At 50.1% G+C, this 25259-nt stretch overlaps 1 protein-coding gene across 2 annotated transcripts in view; it reads left to right on the top strand.

The window, feature by feature from the left end:
- Positions 1 to 25259, top strand: part of STK32B (serine/threonine kinase 32B) — a 440698-nt gene that overhangs the window by 382990 nt on the left and 32449 nt on the right. For both annotated transcript variants that reach the window (XM_039468436.2, XM_074395883.1), the window contains exons 7-9: positions 8176 to 8279; positions 18184 to 18300; positions 21025 to 21150. In XM_039468436.2, the coding sequence (XP_039324370.1) occupies positions 8176 to 8279; positions 18184 to 18300; positions 21025 to 21150 (347 nt within the window). The remainder of the gene's footprint in view (positions 1 to 8175; positions 8280 to 18183; positions 18301 to 21024; positions 21151 to 25259) is intronic.

Raw genomic sequence — 25259 nt, 5'->3', positions numbered from 1 at the left:
AGGCAACAGTGCGAGACTCCATCTCAAAAAAAAAAAAAAAAAAAAAAAGGGTAAAATCATCGATGATTCAGAATATAGTATATCCTAGTTTTTTAAGCTGAAACTGACACAATAGATGTAATAAGAGTAATGGCCAAATAGGAGGGTGGCCGGGGCCTGTTTTTAGGATGTTTTTGTGCTATAAAACGCTTAAAATTTATGCTATAGTAAATAGGAAACTTGGAATGATTTTAAGCAAGTAGTTTGAACACATGAGTAATAACAATAATACTAGATACTATTTATTGAGCACTTACTATAAGCTTAATCAATGTATACAGAACCGTTTTCTCTTCACAATAAGATTGTGTAGCAGACATCGTTATTCCGTCTTACAAGAATAACTTATATGAAGTACATATAAGAGGTTAAGCAGCTCACCCAAGGTCATTGGGCCAGTAAGCATGGGAGCTGAGGTTCACTTGCAGGCCTGAGTAATTACCACTTTCATAACCCCTCTGCGTCACTGATTCTACTACTTAGAAGTCTCTCAGGGGCAGGTGGAGCTGGGATTGAAGAGCCCCAGGCTGGAGTCAGGCAAGTGATTGAGGGAGCAACCATGAGAGCAGATAGAGATGAAAAAGGACCAGAGCAGAGGATAGAAAGGAGGGTAGAGAGGAAGTTTCTGGGAGGGCAAAATGATAAGTCTTGGTGACCAATTGAGTAATCAAATACAAAGGCCGAAAGAGTACTAGAGTCCAAGTTGACTCCCAGGTTTCTGACTGTGCAGCTGAAAAGACCCTTGTGGCTGAGAGTGAGAATTCAGGAGAAGGGGCAGTTTGAAAGCTTGGTTCAGACAGGTTGAGTTGTGCCCACGGGACCTGCAGGTAGAAGTGTCCAGTGGGTGCTGGTGACCCAGATCTGGCCATCCTGCCAGCCAGGTTGTGCAAGCTGGAGACATGGTCTTGCCTTGAAGAAAGTATCTGTGGGTGGGAGACTTGGGTTCTAGCCCAGCTGGGGGGAGAAGTCATTTAACTCCACCATTTGGCCTTAGCCTCCTTGTCTATAACATTTAAGGGAGGGAGGAAATTACCTTCAGGGTCCCCTCTAGGCCAAAATTTATTAATGCTGTGTTCTCAGTCAAGAAGAGAGCAAACACCTGTAGAAAGATCCTGGAAGTCCGTCCGCTCTCAGGCTAGATGTTGAATAGCATTTCACACTCCACTGCAAATATCAAAACCTTCGGCAATATTCAGAGAGCTCGCTGCGGCAGGCTGATCGTGACACTTTAGGAGGTGATTGTATGCTTTTCATATTTTTAGTCTAACGAGGAAGTAAACTCTGTGTGGTTAGTGAGGAGGCAAATCCCACCACACACACATCTGCATTGCTGAGGGAAGGAAAAGTGATCTGTCATTTTACCCACCATGTTCCTGCTTTTCTGGAAGGCCAATTATGTGATGCCCTAATGCTTCTTGGCATCAAAACTCACTTTTCACTTCAAACGTTGATTGGCAGAATTGTTCAACCACCAGTAGAGATGGTCAGCAGGCGGTGAGGCTGATCCTTCCAGGCCATTGTAGGGCAGCCAGAGGTTCCCTGGCGCCCAGTGTCCACCCAGTGTATTTTGGACACGCAAGACTCCATAGAGCGTGCACCATGCACCCCACGCAGTGAAAGATAGTGGCAAGAAAGCAGGTACTGTCCGGAAATGTGAGTCAAATTCCAGTTTCAAGAGGATTTTAAGTCATTTTTATTAATAGCAAAACCACATGTATTCTTCTTCTTTTATCTACTAATTGGAACCAAAACTACGAGTATTTATAAACATCCAGAAAGTTTGGAATATAAAATGTAGAAAGTATATACGTGTGTGTATGTATGCATGATACATGATTTTTATATTCAGCATGTTTGTAAAGATGGCATAATTGCTGGTAAACTTACAGACTGAAGGAGATAGAACTAGGCTGTCATCATTTCTGGTTGATCCCGGGGAATGGAACTGGGTTCAAATGAGCCTTCGAAGCTGTGTCACCTCAGATATGGTAGCTACTCTCTCCAAGCCTTTGCTTCCTGAAACGGAGGTGGTACTCCCCTGACAAGGTGCGATAAGGTGAGATAACGCGTAGACACTCAGCACAGTCCCTAGCATCTAGTTAGCTTTTCCAAGGCATGCATAGCATATGCAGAGAATCAAGAAGAGCTTCTGGCACATAGTAGGCTCAACAAACGGCCACATTTATATTGCAACTATTGGTATAGTCAAGAAAGCCACTATTCATAGTAATAGTGGAACAGCCGTATTGAGCCTTGGCCTAAAAGTTGGAAGACTGACATTTCAGCCTGGGCTCCCTCACTCATTACCTCCATGGCCCTGAACATGGCCCCCTGATCTCTGTGGGCCTCCGTTTCTTCATCCACAGCCCCGGTCCTTTAAGGATGGGACAACTGACATGTGAAGGAATCTGTCCTCCACAAAGCCCTGCATGAATGCTATGGATGTGATGGCAGTTACAGCTGGCATTTCCAGTGGCTGATAAATAGATTGAGGTTTGGCCATTCTTCTTACCAAGGCAGTGAAAGAAGTAAAATTCCCCAAGGCCTTCCATGAAACAACAACAAAGACGTTTCCATAATCCAAGCAGATGTACCAGGGCCTTGGACCCTGGACAACCTTTCTGGGCATGGCCACATTATCTGCTCAGTCTGTTGCTTGCTGCCCCAGTGAGCCAGGGCTCCCCCTAAAGCTGCCTTTATCTCACATGTGTCCCAGGGGGTCCTCAGTTCCCGCCTTTCCTGTGTCATCCCAGAGCAACTGGCTCCTTCCTCTGCAAGAATCCTGAGCAGCTAGCTCAAAGCCCATGTTGTTGTGAAGATGAATTCATACTCTCAAAACAAGACTTTGCACAGAGCAGATGCTCCTTAAAGATTAACTGTTTTAATTAGCAGGATGTAAAGAGCTTAGACAGTGCTTAGCACGCAACAAGGCAATAGAAGTGTTTGCTATTTTTATTATGACCGTTTATTTATTTAGTCAGTCAACAGATTTTTCCTGCGTAGTTTCTTGGTACCAGGCAAGGCATGAGGCACCAGAGAGACATGACAGTCTCTGCCCTCGAGGAGCTTGCAGTCAAGAGGGAAGGAGACAAGTAAGCAAAAATGCATCAGGAGATGAAGAGCGTGGTGGGAATGAGGAAGCCTCTAATCCAGCCTGGGTAGGAGGGAGAAGGTAAGGAAGTGATAAGAGCAGAGACCTATTCTGAGGAGTCCGCTGTACCTGTGAAGAGCTTTGTCTGGCACATGGTAGGTTCCTGGAGGACGTAGCCCTGGGGCTGCACCTTCTGTGAGTCAGGGAAGAGTGGCAGGAACGGAGACAGAGACAGGGTGTCCCAGGAAGCGCACGCAGCACGGAGCCAGGGTGACCACAGGCAAGCAGGGCAGCACAAGACAGCGCTGGGCCGTGGATGTGAACTCACCCTCTGGGCCAGACTCGTCCCCAGCCCTAGAACCTTCTGTTCCACCAACAATTAAAAATAGGAAGGATTCCAGGATCAAGTCAAATACATTTCCAAGCCATGCCTGCTCTGGAGTTGGGTCCCTGTGAACATCACCAAAGTACATCAGCACATGAAAGGCTCTGAGGAGCCCGGCAGGGAAGAATGCAGCTGGACCTCATCCCTCCCAGGCACGTTGGACCTCAGAACTCTTTCTCCTCCTGCCTCTATTGGCCTGACATGGAGCCGGTGGCATTGCAAGGAACACAGTTTGTGAAACAGCCGCCATGATGGGAAGATCTTTTAGCAGGGAATACCGTCGTCTGTGGCATGTCAGTACACCGACTCCCTGGACAGCAGTGAGAAGGACAGATTGAAGAGGACTCAGGGGCCGGAGGACCAGCTGGGAAGCTATGCGGGAGACGAGAAGGGAAGAATCAGTGTCGGAACATGGGCAGCATCTGAGCAGAGGCAAGGAAGGGAGAGTACACACGTTATTAGGAGGTGGAATCATGCACAGTTGGCAGCTGAATATCACTGTGACAGTCATGAGAATTTGCTGAACCTGAGAGTCAGGACCAGGAATTCTAGACTTGACCTGAGAGGTACTGCTGGGTGGTTGAGGCAAGCCACTGGTCCTCCTCAGCCTGGTGTCCAGTTCTAATGAGAGGTGTGGAGAATACGATGAGTTTCAAGGGACCCTTCGTCCCTGCCATGCTGACATCTTGAGAGGTTGTGAGCTGTTTCCACCTCTGCTGCAGACACCAGTGAGCCGGACCAGGCCTATGGCATCAAGGTGAAAAGCCAATTCACACATTTATTAAGTGCCTTCTGTATACTGGGCTGAGCACCAGGCCCTGGGAGGGAAGAAAGGAGGGCAGAAGAGTGTACCAGGGCACCAATCCCTCAGTCACTCCTGGCAGTTACCCAGTACAGGGGAAAGGAAGTGCTAACCCCAGCCCTGCCATGCTGGCTGGGTGACTTGGCAAGTTCTCTACCCCTTGTATTCATTTCCTGTCACTACCAACTGAGTGGCCTGAAGCCATAGAACTTCATTTTCTCACAGTTGTGGAGGCTAAAAGTCCAATATCAAGGGGCCAGCAGGGCCATGTGCCCTTGGGAGGCTCCACGGGAGCATCCTTGCTGCCTCTTTCAGCTTCCAGCGTGCCAGGCTTTCCTCGGCTTGTGGCCGCATGGCTCCCATCCGCCTTTGTCTTCACGTGGCCATCTTCTCTGTGTCTCCTTTCCTTTCCCTTATAAAGACATCGATTTTAGGATTTGCAGCCCATCTAAATCCAGGATGATTTTATCCTGAGATTCTTAGCTTGATTACTTTTTTTTTTTTTTTTTTGAGACGGAGTTTCATTTTTGTTACCCAGGCTCGAGTGCAATGACATGATCTCGGCTCACCACAACCTCCGCCTCCTGGGTTCAGGCAATTCTCCTGCCTCAGCCTCCTGAGTAGCTGGGATTACAGGCACGCGCCACCATGCCCAGCTAATTTTTTCTATTTTTAGTAGAGACAGGGTTTCACCATGTTGACCAGGATGGTCTCGATCTCTTGACCTCGCAATACACCCGCCTCGTCCTCCCAAAGTGCTGGGATAACAGGCATGAGGCTTGATTACATTTACAAAGACCTTATTTTCAAATACAGCCCTATTCACAGGTCCCAGGAGTTCGGACTTGAACATAGCTTTTGGAGGTGGGGCTGGGCAATGATTCAGCCCACTACACTTCCTAATGCCTCTGCCTCCTCATCAGAAGAATGAAGACCATCGTAGTGTTTATCCTGTTGGGTGGCTGGTGGAATTAAAGAAGTAATGAACATATAATCCTTAACATGGCACCTGGCAAATCACGGTTGCCATTGTTCAGATATGTGGCTCACACCTGTCCTTCCAGCGCTAAACCTGTGTAGTTCTCTCGAATCTAAGTGCTGGGATTCTGAGCAGCCAATGACATCATTTTAGTGACATAGGAATTATGACATCAATATTGTTATGTTCTATCCCCCAAGAGTGTGGGGAAGGAGGGAATGCCATCCTCTCTAGGACCACAGACATTTGTCACTTGACTGGTCACGGCAGCCAAGACAGTATCACTCTTGCTGCTGAGTTCTACCCTGAGTTCTGAATGGACTGGGGCTGCCAGGCATGACAAGGATTGATGAGGAACCACCATCTCGGCACACACAGCCGTTCTGCACTCCCGAGTGCGCCCTGTGCTATCAGAACTTGTGGGCTGGGCCAGCAGCTGCCAAGCCCCTGGGAACACCCGGACAAGCATGATGTGACTCTTTTCCTCCCCAGCCCTCAGGACTGAGAAGAGGGACAGGCACACAGACTGTGGTACAGGGAAGGAAGTCCTTGTAGGCTCAAGCCCAGCTTCCAGCTCAGTGGTGGGATCCAGCTGGGATTCGGAATAGCACAGCTCAGTGCCAGGCTTACTAGGAAGACATTAAATATTCACTCACCCGATGCTTAATGAACAAGTATGCTCACTGACTTTGAAGTCAGGATGATCTATCACCCACAGGAAGAGGCAGAAGAAAAGATGTTGAAAATACAAAACACACAGAATTTGGAGACTGATCATTCAAGAGGCTGTGAAGGACGGCATTTAGGAGGGTTCCCAGATCTCTGGTTTGGTTAACTGCTGGGTGGTGGGGAGGCTAAGCATGGCAGAGGAAGAGGAGGTTGGAGTGATGATTTGATTGTTAATAATGCATAATGTTCATGGAGCACCCGTTACAGGCCAGGCATCCTGCTAAACTCTTGGAGTATATTATCTTATTTAATCTACTTAATGGGCACAACAGCCCAATGAATAAACCATTACTATTATTATCCACACTCTACAAAACCGAGGCAAAGAGAGCGTAAGTAGCTTGTTACTAACAAGTAACTCCACCTGCCCCAGCGATCTTCCTGTTTCCCAGGGCACAATGCCTGTTCCTTTGTAAGGGCCGGGTAACCTGAGGGGCAAGTTCTCAAACTCCCAGTCGCATCATTCCACCATGTGGCACTGAGTATGTGTTTGTACTGAAAGAAATGCTGAGACAAGCCTTACTTCAAACAAGAATCCAGCAGACGTGTAAGGTGCATCTCAGTTTTGCATTTCCTGGCTGTGTGACCTCTTCATCCTGCTGGCCTTCTCTGAACCCCTTCTGTAAACGTGTCCCCAGAGGCTGTTGTGAAGAGGAAAGGAGAGCCCGTGGGTGAAAGTGCACTTAGGAAGTGTGAACCAAATGGAGAATATTGCCAGGGGGCAGCTAGAATGTGGCTGCTGGTCAAATCGAAGTGTGGAGCTGCCCATCCAGCAGCCCCCAAGTCAATTCCTTCATTTTCTTTCCATGCTGAGTGAATGCCAGTTTAGAAACTGAGTTGAGACAGCTTTAATCACAACATGTTGTGCCTCCCCGGGACAGATTTTGGCTGCTCTGACAACTGTGAAATGGAATTATGACTGCAAATTAATTTGCTAGAAATAATCAATGTTTCACAAAATTTTCCTGGAACCCAACATAGACAATTAGACCCTACAATGCACTCCTGGCCTAGTGATGGGGGCACGGGGGCTGAGGCAGTGAGTTTAACCCACCACTCAGTCCCTTGGAGAGTGGTCAGGGACGAGGACCCCAGGACAAATGCAGTCCTCTGAAGAATAAGGGTCCTCCATCCCTTCGCATTCTTTATCTATTGAGGTGAAATTCACATCACATAAAATTAGCCATTTTAAAGTAACAGCTCAGTAGCATTTAGTACATTCACAGTGTTATGCGACCACCACCTCTGTCTAGTTCCAACCCATTTGTTTTCATCACCCCAAGAAAAACTGGTGTCCGTGAAGCACGTGCTCCCACCCACCCTCCCCTCCCCACCTGCAGCCCTAGCAACCTCCAGTCTGCTTTCCTCTTGTGGATTTACCCATTGTGGATATTTCACGTTAGATGGCACCTATGCTAAAATAAAGTAGTCCCTGAGATAGGCCCCAGGCACAGAGAGCTGTAAGAGTCCATTTATCAAGTTTCTCAACCCGTTGGGGGCTCTGTTCCTCTTCTTCACTCTGGGTTTATCCCACCCGTTCTCCAGCGAACTTGCTCCACCGATCCACCCCCTCCAGGGGCATGTCCTCACTTGCACAGAGTGGATGGCCCTTCCTCACACCCTCAGGGGGTCCCATCTGCATTCCACCCGGCAGTGTCGCTCCGGTGCTTCCTGCGATTCCTGTAACTGGTTCGAAGGCAGCTTATGACTTACTGAGGGTACAAACCATGTGGCCTAGTGGAAAAAATACAGGTTTTCCTGTCCAAAAAAGCTAGATTTCTGACCGGATGCGGTGGCTCAGGCCTGTAATCCCAGCACTTCGGGAGGCTAAGGACAGATCACCAGGGGTCAGGAGTTTGAGACCAGCCTGGCCAACGTGGCAAAACCTGTCCCTACTAAAAATATCAACATTAGCCAGGCATGGTGATGGGCGCCTGTAATCCCAGCTACTTGGGAGGCTGAGGAAGGAGAATCATTAAACTCGGGAGGCAGGGGCTGCAGTGAGCTGAGATGGCACCACTGCACCCCACAAGACTCTGTATCAAAAAAAAAAAAAGGCTCGATTTCTCTCCTTGTCCCTGCCCTAAGGGGACATCGGTGGTCGTAAACTGGGACCCACAGTGACGTTCTCTTTGTCCTCTCGTTGGCAGCCCCAGAAGTATTCCAGGTGTACCTGGATGGAGGCCCTGGATACTCGTACCCTGTCGACTGGTGGTCCCTGGGCGTCACGGCCTACGAGCTGCTGCGGGGCTGGGTAAGACCAGGGCACACGAGGGCTGTGCAGGGGGCTCACGCTGTACCTGCCGGGTGGGGTCGGCAGGGCCCGCGGTGCAGGAAGGAGCACGGCTGGGGGAGTCACCGCGCCCCGGGCTTCAATCCCCATGCCTGTGTGCCACCTAGGAGCGCCCTTCTGGTTCAACCCCCTCACTGTACAGAAAAAAAAAAGAGGCGTCCGGAGGGGGAGGGTCTTACACAAAGGCCCCCAGCAGATCAGTGACAGGTCAAACACCAAAGCACCCTGGCCTCGTGGTTTCAAACACTGTCCCCTCTGAATCCACAACACAAGGCCTCCATGTCTGATTTTCTAGCTGACCGAAAAATCTTTTAAGGTGAAGACCCTACTTCTTTTTGTCTCTGTTTGTTTCACATCTTCCCTGAATATGTAACTCAGTGTCCTCAAAAACGAGACGTTCGATACCTATTTTTATTTTATTGCATTTAAATTTACTAGCTGAAGATAATTAATGGGGCTGTTTGGCAGCTGTCATAACACATATTTTTATTTGAGCAGAAAGTATTATATCTAGGCTGGGTGCAGTGGCTCAGCACTGTAATCCCAGAACTTTGGGAGGCTTTGGTGGGAGGATCTCTTGAGCCCAGGAATTTGAGACCAGCATGGGAAACATTGAGACATTCCAGCTCTACAAGTAATAACATTTTTTTAAAAATAGCAGAACATGGTGGCACTCTGCTATAGTCTCAGCTACTTAGGAGGCTGAGGCAGGAGGATCGCCTGAGCCTGGGAGGATCGCCTGAGCCTGGGAGGTCAAGGCTGCAGTGAGCTATGCCATGATGGTGCCACTGCACTCTAGCCTGGGAGACAGAGTGAGACCCTGTCTCAGAAAAAAAGAAAGCATTTTGACTAAAATTAATTTTGAGGTATATTTCTTTGTACAAGTATCATTTGAAAAGGGTGTCACTTCACCATGTCTCAGGACCATGGTTTCTTCATTAGTACAACAGGGATAATAATATCATTTCTGTCTATTTGCAGAGCTTGAGTTTTAGGATTCCTGGGTTCCTGGACTGTGGGAGACCTGGTTTGCCTGAGACTTGGCTCCATAGCACCAGTGCCCAGCACAGAGTCAACAGAGGCAAAGAGAGGGATTCTCCCACAAGCTATAGTTGTAATGTTGTTTAAGTCATTTGCATACATGCATATTCATGCCCATGAAAAGTAACTTCCTTGAGGGCATGGTAGTGTCTTATTCATTGTGGGTGTCCCACTGCATGATTATAATGGGTGTTGAATGAATGTTTGTTGAATGAATGAATGATGAGAGCCGTTTGTACACTGTGAGTGCAGATAAGTATTATTTATCACCCTGTAGTCAAGCAACAATTTTCTGCTCTTTATCTCAATTATTTTTCCTGAATTCCTCAAAAACATATCATTATACATTGCATTTTTAGAATACAAAGAAAATAGGAACTCGCTCACTGAATGGAAAGAGCTAATGTCTCGCAGGTTTATCTGTGAGCTGCTGCAGGGCTGGGTGAGATGGGCCCCTGGGCGGTGTTCCCGCTTTGTTCATTGCTTGGCGGCTGTTTCCTTTGATATATATGCTCGGAGGAGGAACATGAGGGTCCACGATGTCGTAGGAACCAGAGCACACAGGCATTAGCCAGAGGCTCTTAATCGTATGTAATCAATCACAGAAAAGACCTTGGCAAGCAGTTGCCCTAAACGTGACTGGCCTCCTGCCAACAGAAGGGATATTGGCAGTCATCCCTCATGGGTCAGTGCAGTCAAAGATGATAGCTTGGCAAAAAGCCCCAAGGATGGAGCGGTCCCTGCTGATTCACAAATAAACTACTTTATTTTATTTTTTAATTCTTCTGAGTTTTCTGCTTAAAGATCCAGATGCTATTTTCAAGGAGGATGCTTCTTGGAAGAAGCAGCAGCAAATGATGGGGGGCGGGGGAGGTGGGATCCGGGCCTTTGGCGTGGAGACAAACTAATGGAATGAAAGAACACCACCTGTTACGTACTAGTGTAAATCTTTTTCCCAAATATTTTTGGCTGGCTTATTCTTTGACCCAAAGGACAACAGGCTTCTGCAAATAATTTCTTCTCTGTTTTTCATACTGGAAACAGTTGTTTAGTAAAAAAGCTGTGCTGAAAAATACTCATATTTATCCACAGGCTGCGTAAATTTAGGAATTATTCTCCCCTGTTTGCAATTCCTCAGTCATGTCAGTGACAACATCCTTGGGTAGGATCCATGGAACTCCTTACCTCCAAAAGAGAAAGAAAAGCCATAGTAGGGGCCAGGCACAGTGGCTCACATCCGTAATCCCAGCGCTTTGGGTGGCCCAGGAGGGCAGATCACCTGAGGTCAGGAGTTTGAGACCAGCCTGGTCAATATGGTGAAACCCCATCTCTACTAAAAATACAAAAAATTAGCCTGACGTGGAGGTGGGCACCTCAAATCCCAGCTACTCGGGAGGCTGAGGCAGGAAAATCGCTTGAACCAGGGAGGTGGAGGCTGCAGTGAGCCAAGATGGCACCACTGCATTCCAACCTGATGCAACGCAGCAAGACTCTGTCTTAAAAAAACAGCAGAGTTGGATTTTCCAATATTGTAGAATCTTCGAGTTGGGAAGCATTGAAAATAATGTGTGGAAAATTGATATTAATATGGCTTGTTGGCCGGGGACCCAGGAAAACAGCTATTTTTCCTTATGAGGAGCCAAGCACTCTTTACCGGGAGCAGAGGGGCTGTGTGCCACTGGCAGCTTTGAGACCAGAGTGCAGAGCAGGGGCCTCCAACCGCTAGACCTGGGTTCTAGCCTGTGGCCTTCTAGGAACTGGCCACACAGCACAGCAGAAGGAGAAGGTGAATGGCAGATGAGCCAGGGAAACTTTGTCTGTATTTAAAGCCACTCCCCGTCACTCACATCACCACCTGAGCTCCACCTTCTGCCAGGCTGGCGGTAGCATTAGACTCTCATAGGAGCATGAACCCAACTGTGAACTGTGCAAATGAGGGAGTAGGGTGCGTGCTCCTTATGAGAATCGACTGCCTGATGATCTGTCACTGTCTCCCGTCACCCCCAGATGGGACTGCCTAGTTGCAGAAAACAAGCTCAGGGCTCCCACTGATTCTACATTATAGTGAGTTGTGTAATTATTTCATTACATATTACAATATGATAATAGAAATAAAAGTATACAATAAATGTAATCCGCTTGGATCATCCTGAAACCATCTCCTCCAACTCTAGTCCATGGAAAAATTGTCTTCCTGGTGCCACAAATGTTGGGGACCATGGATGCAGAGAACCTGTGCTTTGGGTTGGAGCTTGTAGGCTGGACAAGAGGCATAAGTAGGATAGAACTTCTCTCTGAACCAAACTAGAACCTTAGCTCTTAACCCTGGCAGGCCTGCTGAGGGAAAGGAAAAGGCCCAAGTAGGTGCCACTTGTCGAAATTCCTTTTGGTGCCCCAGTCACTCTGGCACTCTGACTATCGCCTCTCCAGAGGACACTATGGAAAGAGATATGAGATCTCCCTTCCCCTGACCATATCCACAGAGAAGAGATGGACAGATCTTTAGCCAGCCATTGTCATCTCTCTGACAGGTGAGCACCCCTCTGTTTATTGATTATCCTCAGGATCCAGAGAGTTCCGTGCCTCCAGAAAGAATCTTTTTCACTCTTGGACAGCTCTAATGGCTAGAAATTTTTTCCCCTTACTCAGTCAAAACCTGTTTCTTTATAATAGAGGAAAATAATCTTAGAGGAATCTCACAGGTTCAAACCCTGGCTCTACCAGGTGCCCCATCTGGGATCCTAAGTAAGGCTGAATGTTCACAATCCTTCTGCGTTAACAAGAAGAAATTAGTAATTATATCTACCCAATAGGATTGCTTTGAGAATTAAATGATTCTGATTATGTTAATTACCCAGCTCCATGACTGATGAATGGCTGGCACTCAGGAAACGTCCCCAGGGAGGACCTGCTGAAAAGCCTGTGTCCTTCCCAATTTAGCACCTTTCAAGCACTAGAGGCAGGCACTGAGAGCAGAGGCTGGATCACACCTGCTTGCTGACCATTAGCGAGAAAGGCCTGTGGGCTTCATGAGCAGAGATGGGTTCCTGTCCACACTCTGTGCTTCTTGGTGCTGTGCTTTGGGCTAAGTCACTTAACTCAGCTGAGCCCCGGCTTCCTCATTCATAAAAGAAGGCTTATCAGGCCCACCTGCAGGGTCACAGTGGGATTACGTAAGAAAATGTGCTCAGGGTATAGGCAGTGTCTGGCACACAGGAGATAGGCTGATTATTACACTAATAAGTAAATATACACACAGCGGTGATTCCACAAGACCGGTAGATGCAGGTAAAGTTCTGCTGACTTAGGTTTAGAGGAGCAGAGGAGAATTTCAGAGGGCGGAGACATTGAAGTCAGTCATATATGAATGATTGGAAGGAATAGTGTGGGCACAGAAAGAGAATTGAAAGCTAAGGCTGACTCAACACACATTTTGGCCTAACCACCTGTCAGGATAGTGAGGGGACAGTATTAAAAGGACCTGAGGCCAGCTGGAGGCACTTGGCTTTACTCTTTAGGTAGTGTGGTGCCATTCATGGAACCTAAGCAGGGAAGTGACACACAGTGGCCATATTACACATAGACACACATGGGTTCAAATCCTGACTTCGCCAACTGGACTGTCAGTGATCTCCAGTGAGCCTGTTTCTCATCTATAAAATGGGGAGAATAGTGGTGCAGGCCGGTGGCACAGGTTTCTCCACCTGGGCACTGTGGACATCTGAGGCCGATAATTCTTTGTGGTGCAGGGCTGCCCTGTGCATTTCAGGATGTTCAGCAGTATCACTGGCCTCTATCATCAGATGCCAGCAGAACTCCCCACCCAGTTCTGGCAACCCAAAATGACTCCAAATGTTGCCAGATATCCCCTGGGGGACAGTTGTCCCTGGTTGGGAACCACGGCCATAGAACAATCAGGAGGACTAAGCCAGATCCTGCACATGAGGCCATTAGCACATTGCATTGCACCCCCACAGACTGGGCTTTCAGCACCCCTCGCCCCTTTCACGCTCCCCTAGGACTTCTACCCTGGGAGGACCTGCTGGAAAGCCTGCATCCTTCCCACCTTAGCACCCTTCAAGCACTAGAGACGGGGGCTGAGAGCGGAGGCTGGATCACACCTGCTTGCTGACCATTAGCGAGTAAGGCCTGTGGGCTTCATGAGCAGAGATGGGTTCCCGTCCACACTCTGCTTCTTGGTGCCCATGCCACGGGGACATGAGGGCTTTACCCTCTCTGCTCACCTACCAGCCTCTTTCCTGATCTGGTCTTACCCTTGCCTTTGACCCCAGTCAGCACTTCTCCCTGGGAATGGGTAGAGACGATTGAGGGTGCAGAGGCCAGAGCAGAGGGAGGGTGCTGGGAGCTCCCTCTAGAGGTGAGGGTGCAGCACTGAGTCCTGCAGATGTACAAGGGGTGGGTGGGCTGAACCCGGAGAAGCAGGATCATGTAGGTGTGTCAGCCTCACCGAGGGGGCCGGTAGAGCACTGTGCCAGGAGTCACAAGCCCGGAGGTAATGCAGTCTGTGATCTCCACTGAAAGGAGGGGGAAGGACCGTGGCGAATTTTTCAGTGGTTTCCAGCTGTGTTTCTCAGACTCTAGGACCCCGCAGAGATGATTCAACAGTTCCAGAGGGGGAAAAGTGTTTATTTGGGCTTTGGGGGTTTAAGTTGCCTAAGGAACTATTCTTCACTTTCATCTGTTCTGTGTTTGTGATTTTGGGTAAAAAGATTGGGGCGAAAAAAAGCATTGGATCAGATGGTCTCCAAGGCCCAGCTCAAATTTAACAGTTAAAATGACAGGCATCTGGCAATTCTTTTCCTCTGTCTTCTATTTTTTGGTAAATTGGCTTTTTTTTTTTTTTTTTTTTTTTTTGTAAACTGAGTTTCCTGGAATAGAGACACCCCTGCACTCCATAATGGGTATATCCAATGTCCCACTGCTAAAATCACTTTTACCAGCAGTACATGGAATTACTTTACCTTATAAATACCACCTGGTGTTCTGAGGCAACACATCTCAAGGCCAGCAAGTGAGAACCCAGCATCACTACCAGCAGACAGGATACTGATCTTAATATTTGCTGATCATCTTGTAAAAGGATGTACGTTTCTCTGCAGATGCCCAAAGAGATAAGGGCTGAACCTGAGGAACTTGTTTTAGTCATCATGTTCCAAACTCATGTCTAAATGGGTATCTGGCACTAGCTTCCTGGTGTACTGGAGTTATTTCTGTAATTGGTCCGGTTGCCTCTAGGAGAGAGAACTGCAGAGATTAGAGAGAGAGGAGCTCACGTGGAGGTCCAATGGAAAAGCAGAATTGATGAGCACCTTGAAGCGACCAAGAAGGAAATAGGGAATTAAGCGTAAATGATAAGAAAACCTTTACATTTGTTTCTGGCTGATGTTCTAGCTGGGTGCTTGGATTCTCGGTCTCTGGTGGCCCTGCAGAAAGAGCAGGGGATGAGAATGTGGGACATTGGGAAAGTCTCTTTTCATCTCCCAGCCTGTTTCCTGACTTTCGAAATGAGGAACGAGGTGACTGCATCATCATCCAGGGTCTTTGCACTTCCAGCAGCTGGGCTTTCAGGGTAGGAGTGGGACTGTGTTGGGAAGAACTGTTTATTGAAAGGCAAAAAAGTTGGGAAGAAGCAATAATAAACAGTCCAAAATGGCCGGGCGCAGTGGCTCACGTCTGTAATCCCAGCACTTTGGGAGGCTGAGGCAGGTGGATCACCTGTGGTCAGGAGTTCGAGATCAGCCTGGCCAACATGGTGAAACCCCATCTCTACTAAAAATACAAAAAATTAGCCAGGCGTGGTGACATGTGCCTGTAATCCCAGCTACTTGGGAGGCTGAAACAGGATAATCGCTTGAACCCAGGAGGTGGAGTTTACAGTGAGCTGAGGCGACAAGAGTGAAACTGTCTAGGCGACAAGAGTGAAACTGTCTCCAAAAAAAAAAAAAAAAAACTGAGCTCAGCCCCAGCTCACCTCCCGGTGGTGGCCCTGAGCTCTGGGTCTCTTGCCCCTGCTCCAGTGGAGATTATAAAGAACTCCCCTCCCCTAAACATGCCCAGCAGTCCGCAGGTTCCCTCCCCAGCACTCATTCCACCCCTGACCTCTCTTTATGGCCCGTCTGCCTCCAAGACAGGGAGCTCAGTGTGGGAGGGACCATGTCTGTCCTGCTCTCGCCGACCCCATCCACAGAGGGCACCTGCTCATCACAGGAGTAGAGTCAAAGTCGGCCGCCTCCAGTGAGAGCTCTGCGTGTGGACGGTGGAGGCTGCTGTTCATTGCCTGCGACAGCCTTAACTGAGATCCACACACTGGGTGTCTTAAACAGAAATCATCCTCTCACAGTGCTGCAGGCCCGAAGTCCCAGATGACGTGGTTGGCAGGCTTCGTTCTCCCTGAGGCTGAGGGAAGGACCTGTTGGCAGGCCTCTCTCCTTGGGTTATGGATGGCTGTCTTCTTCACAGAGTCTTTCCTCTGTGTGTCGCTCTGTGCCTTAACGTCTCCTTTTTATAAGGACCCAGGTCAGGTTGAATTAGGACCGACTCTAATGACCTTATGTCAATTGCATTACTTCTATAAAGAGCCTATGTCCCCATAAGGCCACATTCTGAGGGCCTGCAGGCTAGGACTTTAGCATATGAATTTGGGGGACACAGTTTTCCCTGTAGCAGTAGCGGTCAGAGGCGGGCCTTGGTGACTCACACTGCCTGTCCTCTCACCTTAGTGCCCAGCTTCAGGGTGTCTTGGCTCTGTTTTGTGTTCTGTGACATGGTCATGTTAACAGTCACCAGCTCATCAAGAATCTGTGAGCTTTGTGTCACCTAAGGGCCATTTTCAGTTGAGATCGGCTCTTATCACTCTAATTACGGTCTTTGTTTCTGGCCAAGTGCAGAGGGGTCTCACACGCGCAACAGCGGGCAGAAAATACTCGTTCATGGATGTAACTATTTCCCATTAGATTAAAAAAAATGTTTGAAGAAAGATTTTTTAAATGGTAGCGTATCAAGTTAATTGGCCTTTCTAGAGAGCCCACGGGTTTCGGTTTTGCTCTGCCTGTTATATGGTGAAACTGACAAGTCCTCATTCAATTAACAGATAAGAAAGAACGTGCCAGTCAGGGGAAAAAAAAAGCTCCTTTTTGGTGGGCACATCTGAGGCAGCACCAGGCGCAGCCCTCCAGGGCCCCCTGTTTGGTGAGGATAAAGGTGCCCCTTCACGCCAGGGAACTATAGCCCTTCCAGGGATCGGGAACCCGCACCCCTTTGGGCTGGCACCTTCCATCTGCAGCAGCCCCGTGGGAATTGTGTTTCCACAAGGCCAGAGCCAGCGCCCTGAGTGCCACAGTGTTACCCACACGACCTGTGGGCTTGATCATGTGGTGCATGACAGTTCAGTGACCACAACCTAGGAGGGTGGCCAGTAAGGGTGGTGCCAGCAGATCATGCTTCTATATACACCACATGCAAAGGAAATCAGCTCCCGCCGGGCGGGGTTTTCAGGATGGTGATAAGGGGAGTTAGTTTCCAACTCAGGCATCTCCGGGTCCTACCAGTTTTTGTTTCACCAGGGCTAGGCTTCTTGGAACTTTTCTGGAACCAGAACTCAAGGTGCAACCAGTGCAAGTGAGTGCTTTTACACAGTGTGTACCTGGAAACCCCAAACCCCAGAACCCAGCGTGGCAGTGGGATCCCAATATGGCATCTGACTCAGGGTCAGTGTTGGCTCAGCACCTGTGGAGGGACTGAGACCTTCTCTGTTGCCGTGCTCTGGGACCCTGCTTGATGACAGAGAAATGAACATGGTCAAATTCCCTGCTTTGAGCAGCCCACAGCTTCACGGAGGAGACAGACAGCAATAATTTTACTGGCATGTATTAATGGCAATCGATTTCATATGTATTATTGTGGATTCACCGCTCAGACTTCTCCGGGATCAGTTTGTTTGTTGCACCACACGTGCCAGGGACCCTATTGCTCTTGTAGTTCCAAGGCATGTGGCCATGGTACAAACCTGAAAACATCTTGGACTGCAGTTCAGCCGGAGAGAGTCTGGGAGAGATGTTCTTTCATGGGGGTCAGGGCACAGGAAGCGAGGGTCGGGAGCACACTGCTGCTCAGAAGCACTCCAAGCTTTGTCCCCAGTATCATACTCAAGAAAGTTCCCGAGCTTTGAGAGGGGCTTAGAAGCAAGAAACTGTACACGGGAATGTTGAGAAACATGGTCAGGAGGCTTCATTTCCTACCAAGTTTGGGAACTGGGGGAGAACACAGCGTACACATCCTTTCCATGGGAAAGGGAGAGCAGGTGAGAAGGCAGGGGACAATGCTGGTGTCCTCCCATCCGTCAGCCCAGCCACAGCCAGACGCTGGCCATCTCAGCCCTGTCCACCCCATCGGGCAGTTCAGCCAGGACGGGGACAATGGTGGCCAAGGCCCTGCAGCAGGTAGAGGCTATGACTGGAAGTGTCCCTGGGTGCCTGGTGGATGGCAAGAGTCAGCCCCCAAGCCTGTGACTGGAGCAGTGACTCGTGTTAAGCTGCTGAGAGTGAATCCTGCCTCTGCCACTTATGGGCTGTGAGTCACCCCTAACCTCCTGTGGTCACAGGAGCAGCACCCACCTGCCAGCTCCTGCACTGGCCCCTGGGCCTGGTTACTATGGGCACATGGGTTCAGGCCACCTGCTCTGCCATAAAAGAGAGGCACCCAGGGGAAAAATAAACCGCTCCTCATAATCGCACAATCTTAAATTGCATGGACTGTGCCTTCTGATGCCCTCTCTCTGATTCTGGCTGTCGTCCTGTGGTTGCAGAGGCCGTACGAAATCCACTCGGCCACGCCCATCGATGAAATCCTCAACATGTTCAAGGTGGAGCGTGTCCACTACTCCTCCACGTGGTACAAGGGGATGGTGGTCCTGCTGAAGAAGGTAAGGGGGCAGCTGCCAGCCTCCCCAGCCAGGGAACTACAGTGAGTATAGAAACGGCCATATCAGCAAACCAAGGGGTCAGAATACAAGTGGCATATCAGGAGTGGAAATGATCAAGTCAGCTGCGCTCAAATGCCAAGTGCCGTGGAATAAGCATGATTATGGGGGTGTGTGCAGATCAGCAAGCCTCGGAGGACAGTGAAGGCTGTGACAGTAAGCCCCCAGGCTCTTGTCACTCTGCTACCAGCTTCTAACAAATGGAAATACTTAATGCATATGGGCTTTTCAAATCTGCTGCACACAGCCTTTTCACTCAATGACCTTTAGGAAATTGGGTATCTCAGCCAGGCACAGTAGCTCACACCTGTAATCTCAACACTTTGGGAGGCCAAGGCAGGTGTATCACCTGAGGTCAGGAGTTAGAGACCAGCCTGACCAACATGGAGAAGCCCCCATCTCTACTAAAAATACAAAATGAGCCAGGTGTGGTGGTGCATACCTATGATCCCAGCTACTCGGGAGGCTGAGGCAGGAGAATTGCTAGAACCCAGGAGCGGAGATTGCGGTGAGCCGAGATCATGCCAGTGCACTGCAGCCTGGGAAACAAAAGCAAAACTCCGTCTCAAAAAAAAAAAAAAAAGAAAAGAAAAGAAAAGAAAAAAATTGGGTATCTCCCTGACTTTCTGCAGGAACTGTTGCTATTAGAATAAAGCAGTGGTTCTCGAAATACGGGCCCAGGACCAGCCAGCATCAGCATCACGTGGGAGCCTGCTGGAAACGCCTACCTTCAGGCTCCAGCCAGAACTGAATCAGATGGCTGGAGTGGGCCCCAATGTCTGTGTCCCCATGAGCTCTCCAGGTGGTTCTGATGTGCAGTCCCGTCCAGCTTGGGCAGGCGATCTTGGTGCCCTGCCTTCAAGGCTCCCTTCACGTCCTCCACAATGCATGGAGCTGAGTCCCGCATGAGGTTGGCACCCAATCGTGTTTAAAGGTCCTGTGTTCTTGGCCAGATGATGGCTCTTCTCCCCTACTCCTCCCAAGCCCTGTGACCAGGGAAGTGTCATTATCCCAGTACCAGTGATGAGAAAGCCAAGGTGTAGGAAAGCAAATCATTGAATCAATGCCACAGAGCTATTGAAAGGCAGAGTGGGATTTGAATCCAAACCCCCCTAACTCCAGGTCCCAGCTTTTAATCCCTACATGGCTATAATGACTTGTTGAATTACAAATTAGTTAAATTACTTTAAAGGAAATCCACCACCTGGTTCTTGAGAGCTTGCTTGGAGGCTCCAGCAGGGGAACACAGTTACTCATATACCCTTGACAGAAGACGGATCCTCCTCTACTGGGCATTGGTCGTCCTCTTTGACCCAGGGCACAGCTTTCAGAGGGACGCATGTGGAGCTGTGAGGGAGGAAGGGGACACCTGCCTAGCCAGCCAGATCAGCCAGATCAACCTCGGCAATCAATGACAGGTGTCACAGCCAGATCGCCCTCAAATCCCATCACCTGGTTCTAAATCAGTGGCGCTTAACTCTGACTGCTCATGAGAACCATCTGGAAGCCTTACATACCACCAATGCCTGCACCTCCCAGCCCACCCAAGTGACTCAGAAACTGGCCCTCGGGTCTGGGCATCAGCATGTTTTCAGAACGGCTGCTCTGAACAGTGAACTTCCAGGGGACATTGTAGTGGAACCTGTTTGAGTTGGCACTCAACTGTTTTGGGACAGTCCCTAAAGAGTTTCAGCCATAACCAGCAGATGCAACCTCTGCTAGCTATCCCTTGTGGGGTGTGACTCCAGCCACTCAATGGGCATAGCTGGGAGATTTCTGCAATGACAGGTGTGTGTGACCTGGCAGGGGCTCTGGCTTCTAGCTCTACCTGTGGACGCTGGTGTGCCCCCCGCTTTCTAAGTACATGCCAGGTCCTTATCATTCCCACTTAGTCTCATCCTACCCGGAGCTGGAAGTGGAGGAGTCTCATTATTCCCCCTGCTTTCAGGAGGAGGCAATGAGCCCAGGGCACCCAGCAGCTCGCCCAAGGTCACAGCTGTTAAATGACAGTCCCAGGGCCAGGCCTCTGTCTTTTCATTCTTGGCCCTTGCGCTTTTTCAATAGATAAGCTATGGGATTTTGGAAAGTTGGGGCCCCACTGGGACGCCAGGTCATAATCTTTGGCTGTTCTTATGCCACATCACTCCTCATTAGCTAAAACTCAATTCGAAGAGGAGCTAAAAAGTGTCCCCTTCGCTACAAATAAGACCACTTCATTAGGTCACAGAGGTCACCTCATAGCTGTCCAGGGATACATTTTATTACAATAAATTTTATTACAAGTTTGCTACCGCCCATTACCAAGTTGGAAATCCTAAGACGAGGCAGCTGATTCTATTTGTAATTGGATGCTTCTGCAGACATCAGAGAGGCAGCCTGCTACAGGTTCCAGTCCCAGAAAGGAACATGGGAACTGAATTTCTGGTCCCTGCCCCAGCAGCCCCTCACTGATGACCTTGCAAAAGCAGCCTCACCTCTCAGCTTCTCCCTGGCTATAAAGAGATGAGTGCAGATGGCGTTTCCCACAGCAGCGACCCAGACAGGGCACGACATCTGTTGGGCATGGAGAGCAGAGGCACATTCATTGCCCCGAGACCCCTCCTTCAGAGTCCCGCTAACCTTGAGGGATGCCCAGTTCACAGAAACACATTTGCCCTCTGACTGCAGCTCCTGACCAAGGATCCTGAGTGCCGCCTGTCCAGCCTTCGTGACATACAGAGTGTGCCCTACTTGGCTGACATGAACTGGGACGCAGTGTTCGAGAAGGCGCTGATGCCCGGCTTTGTGCCCAATGTGAGTGGAAGTCCCCCTGATGTCATGCCACCCCTCTGCAGGGTCCCCGCCTTGGTGCAAAGCAAGACTTTGGCAGCTGGCCAGTGAGCCCTCTGCTGGCCACGACCACCTGAGCACCAAGGGCTTCTGTCCTGCGGGAATGTGGGGTGAATTTGGGCCTGATTTCCAAGGTCCCAGCTGTGCAGTTTCCCTCCTTATGGCGGGTCTTTGGGGATGGAGACACCTGTCTGTCACCAAATGCCACCCCCATGTGCTAAGGTCCAGGCGTTGGGGTAGCAGGCTGATCTATTCTGCCTCCATGGAGCTGACTGCCAAGTAGAGAAAGACAGGCAATGACCTACCCCCACAGGGCCGTCAGCACTTGTTCCACAAGCTCAGAAGAGGGAGAGGTGGGGTGGGAGGGGCAGAGGCAGGGGCCTCTTTTAGGAGAGTCGGCAGAGACCTAGAGATGAAGTGAGGGGCGCAGGACTGCCGGGATGAGCCCTGAACCCTCCAGGCAAAGGGATCATCAAAATCACACTCTTGAAGGCAGCAGAGAGCCTGGATGTCAAAGAACAATTGTATAGCATTTAATGGAATAAACCAGAGGGAAAATAATAGGAAATGGGGCTGGGAGGGAACCCGTGCCACACCAAATAGGCTTCCGGAGGCCACAGTAAAGGTTTTAGGTTTTATCCACCAGAAGCTGGAGTGTTTAAGGCAGGGAAGCGAAAGCATTGGGTTTACATTTTAAAGGAAGGTTCTGCCATGAGTTGGAGGCTCCTGGGTCCTCCAGGAGAGACGCTGAGAGTCTGGACCTTCCTGGAAGCCTCCTGTGGCCCTTCCTGCGGCGCAGTGGCATTTCTCCTGGAGGGAATTGCAGAGAGCGCCTGAGGAATAATGACATTTGGGACAGAAGTCCTGGGTGACATTCCAGCTCAGCCACCTCTGCCCTCTGTGACCTAGGACAGCACACCCCACCCGCTCGCCTGCCATGGCTCTGCCCGGTAGCAGTGTGTGAGCAGAAAAGACACCACGAGATTGGTCTTAATCATCACCTGTTCCAGCCCCATATTATCTGAATGGAGGTGGAGACTCCAGCGAGGAAGGCAAGAGAGTTTTGGCGGCCACGAGGCTGGTTCCTGGGGAGCCTCAGATGTCCCCGGCTGGTGCTCATGTCAGATTATTTTAAAGACTTCTGTCACTCCTTTCGGTGCAACAATAATGTTTCCCCACATCAGCTTCTCCAAGAGCGCCAGGCTTCCAGGCCCTCTGCACAGTGCTGGCCGTGCACATGCACGTTTCTGAACACAGACCCTCCCTCGGCCTGCCCGGGGCTCACTAGTGAATCCAACCAAAGCCAAGCCTGGCTGACGCTAGTCTGTTCCCGTCCTCCCCCCCGTGAGCAGTGCTGCGTCCCACCTGCGTGGCCAGCACACCCTGTCCAGGGCCGGCCCTGCTCTCCCCAAGCCCACCTTTCTCCCTGCCTCCCTCCCAGGCTGCGTAATGGCTGCACAGGGCTGCGTCCCCGTCTTCCAGGCCATTCCCGCTGCCTAGACCTCCTCTACCCGTCCAGGCCTGCCTGACCTCAGGGACTCTGCCCGGCTGGAAGGCTTCCTTGACTTCAGGGTGGACATGGTGCTGCCTCTGAGTTCAGAAGGCTCCCTGGCTCTTCAGACACCCCTCGGACTCCTGTGGAAACAGGCCATGGGGACAAAGCGTCCAGGGCAGGCTTAGCACAGAGCAGCTCGTTAGGTGGGGTTCTCTGCTGTTCTCCCAATATAACTGTTGTCGGATCTCACTTGGCCAACTGGGAGCTCTGTGTGAGCTGTGTGTTTCTATGTGCATCTGTATGGAAGTGTGTCTGTGTGTGTCTGTGTGTGCATGCCAGTGCATTTGTGTGTACCTGTTTGTATGTCTGTGTCTGTGTGCATGTCTGTGTGTGTGTCTGTGCATCTGTGTGTGTGTGTGCCTGTTTTTGTGTCTGTGTGCCTGTGCATCTTTTTGTGTGCCTGTGCATCTTTTTGTGTGCCTGTGTTTTTGTGTCTGTGTGCGTGTGTATCTGTGTATGTCTCTGTGTGTACCTATGTGTGTGTGTGTGTCTGTGTGTACCTATGTATGTCTGTGTATGTGTACCTATGTGTGTGCCTGCGCGTCTGTGTTTGTGTGCCTGTATATCTTTGTGTGTGTATCTGTGTGTACCTATGTCTATGTGTGTGTGTGCCTGCGTGTGTGCCTGTGTTTTTGTGTCTGTGTGCCTGTGTATCTGTGTGTCTGTGTGTACCTATATATGTGTCTGTGTGTACCTGCTTGTGTGCCTGTGTGTCTGTGGGCGGGCAGGTGTGTCTTGGGGTCAGCAGGGTCAGCTGTGGGGGCAATGTCTCAATGCTGGGGGCAGGCAGTCTCCATCCCATTTCCCACCCTATTCCCCTGGCCAGTGAGAAAGTCAGCTTTGGGTGAAAACGCAGACCTCGCTGTCACCATTCTGTGTCCACCGAGCACCTGTACCCAGCAGCACTGTACTGCACAGGAGCTGAACCCCTGGGAAGACAACCACCCCAGGGCCAGCTGCCAGGGAGCTGCAGACAACAATGAGGAGCCCCCACTGTGGATAGACCTTTGGGGAGGGATCATTCTTCGGGATGGGGCTGCCCTGTGCCTTGCAGGGTGTTTACCAGCACCCCAGGACTCTACCCATAGATGCCAGTCGTCTCCCCTCTGTTGTGACCACCAAAAAATGTCTCCAGACATTGCCAAGCATCCCCTGTGGATAAAGTTGTCCCCAGCTGACAACCACTGGCTAGGGTTTTGTGGAACCATAAGGCAATAGACCTACAAAGACATAGAAAAGAAACCAAGGGGCTGACCCCTCGGAAGGAGCCCTGCAGGTTCTGCGGAGCCGGGAGTAGAGGTTTGGGGCCCCTCTGCCATCTCTGTGACCTTAGATGGCTGCATCCCAATTCTTCACAGGTCAGATGAGAAACCAGGACCCTCGCAGAGCTGGGGAGTAGTGCCCAGAGGCTTCCAAAGCCTCAGCTCTGTGTGCGTTCCCCTAGCTGACTTCCTTCTGAACGCACATTTTGGGCAGTCCGGAGAAATGTACCCACCTTCTCCACGGGCTCTGATCTGCCAAACTCAGGGTGAGAGTGACGAAGGAATCTCGATGCGGTCCTGCACATCAGGCACAAATTGCCTAATTAACGCTTTCCCCATGGTGTCTGAGCCTTCCCCGAGGCTGTGTGCTAGGATGCCCTGGGGGGCACCTGGGGCCAGCCTGTGGCTTAGCCATATTGTGTGCGTGAGCCTGTTGGCAGGTGCCTGCCTTTGAAGCCCACTGGCCTGCTGCTTCTCCCCAGCCCATCTTCTGCACACACCCACACGCTGATGCGCACACACACACACAAACACACGTGCATACTCATGCATATGCACACTGGCCCCCACACTTGATGTATATGTCTCACACACATACACTCACCCTACACAAACACATGCATTCACATATACACTCACCCAAACACAGCTTCACACACATGCACACTCCCATACACACACACACTCACCTACAGCGCCGCATGTGGCCTCCCTCTGGCTGTGCTGTCTTCTTGCTGGAACCTGTGCATGGGCCACTTGCTCTTCTGGGGATCCCTTCCTCTCCTTGTCCACAAGGCAGCCTCCTACCCCTCCTTCCAGACAGCAGAAAGCAAGGACTGGCCCAGTTGCAGATCTCAGCAAGAGCCTTCTGTATTAGGCCACTCTTGCATTGTTATACAGGAATAACTGAGGCTGAGTAATTTATAAAGAAGAGAGGCTTCATTGGCTTACAGTCCTGCAGACTGTACAGGAGGCATAGCATCTGCTTGGCTCCTGGGGACAGGGAGGTCTCAGGGAGCTTCCAATCAGGGCGGAAGGTGAAGCAGGAACAGGTGTGTCACGTGGCAGGAGCAGGAACACAGTGAGTGTGGGGGTGTCACACTCTTACACTACCAGATCTCTCACGAGAGCTCACTCAGACAGCACCAAGCCATGAAGGATCCACCCCCATGAACCACACACCTCCCACCAGGCCAAACTGGGAATTACATCTCAACATGAAATCTGCAGGGGACATGTACATTATGTCACCTTCT

Source organism: Saimiri boliviensis, chromosome 3 (genome assembly GCF_048565385.1).
Source record: "Saimiri boliviensis isolate mSaiBol1 chromosome 3, mSaiBol1.pri, whole genome shotgun sequence".
Classification (NCBI taxonomy): domain Eukaryota; kingdom Metazoa; phylum Chordata; class Mammalia; order Primates; family Cebidae; genus Saimiri; species Saimiri boliviensis.
This window is presented reverse-complemented; position numbering and strand designations above follow the sequence as displayed.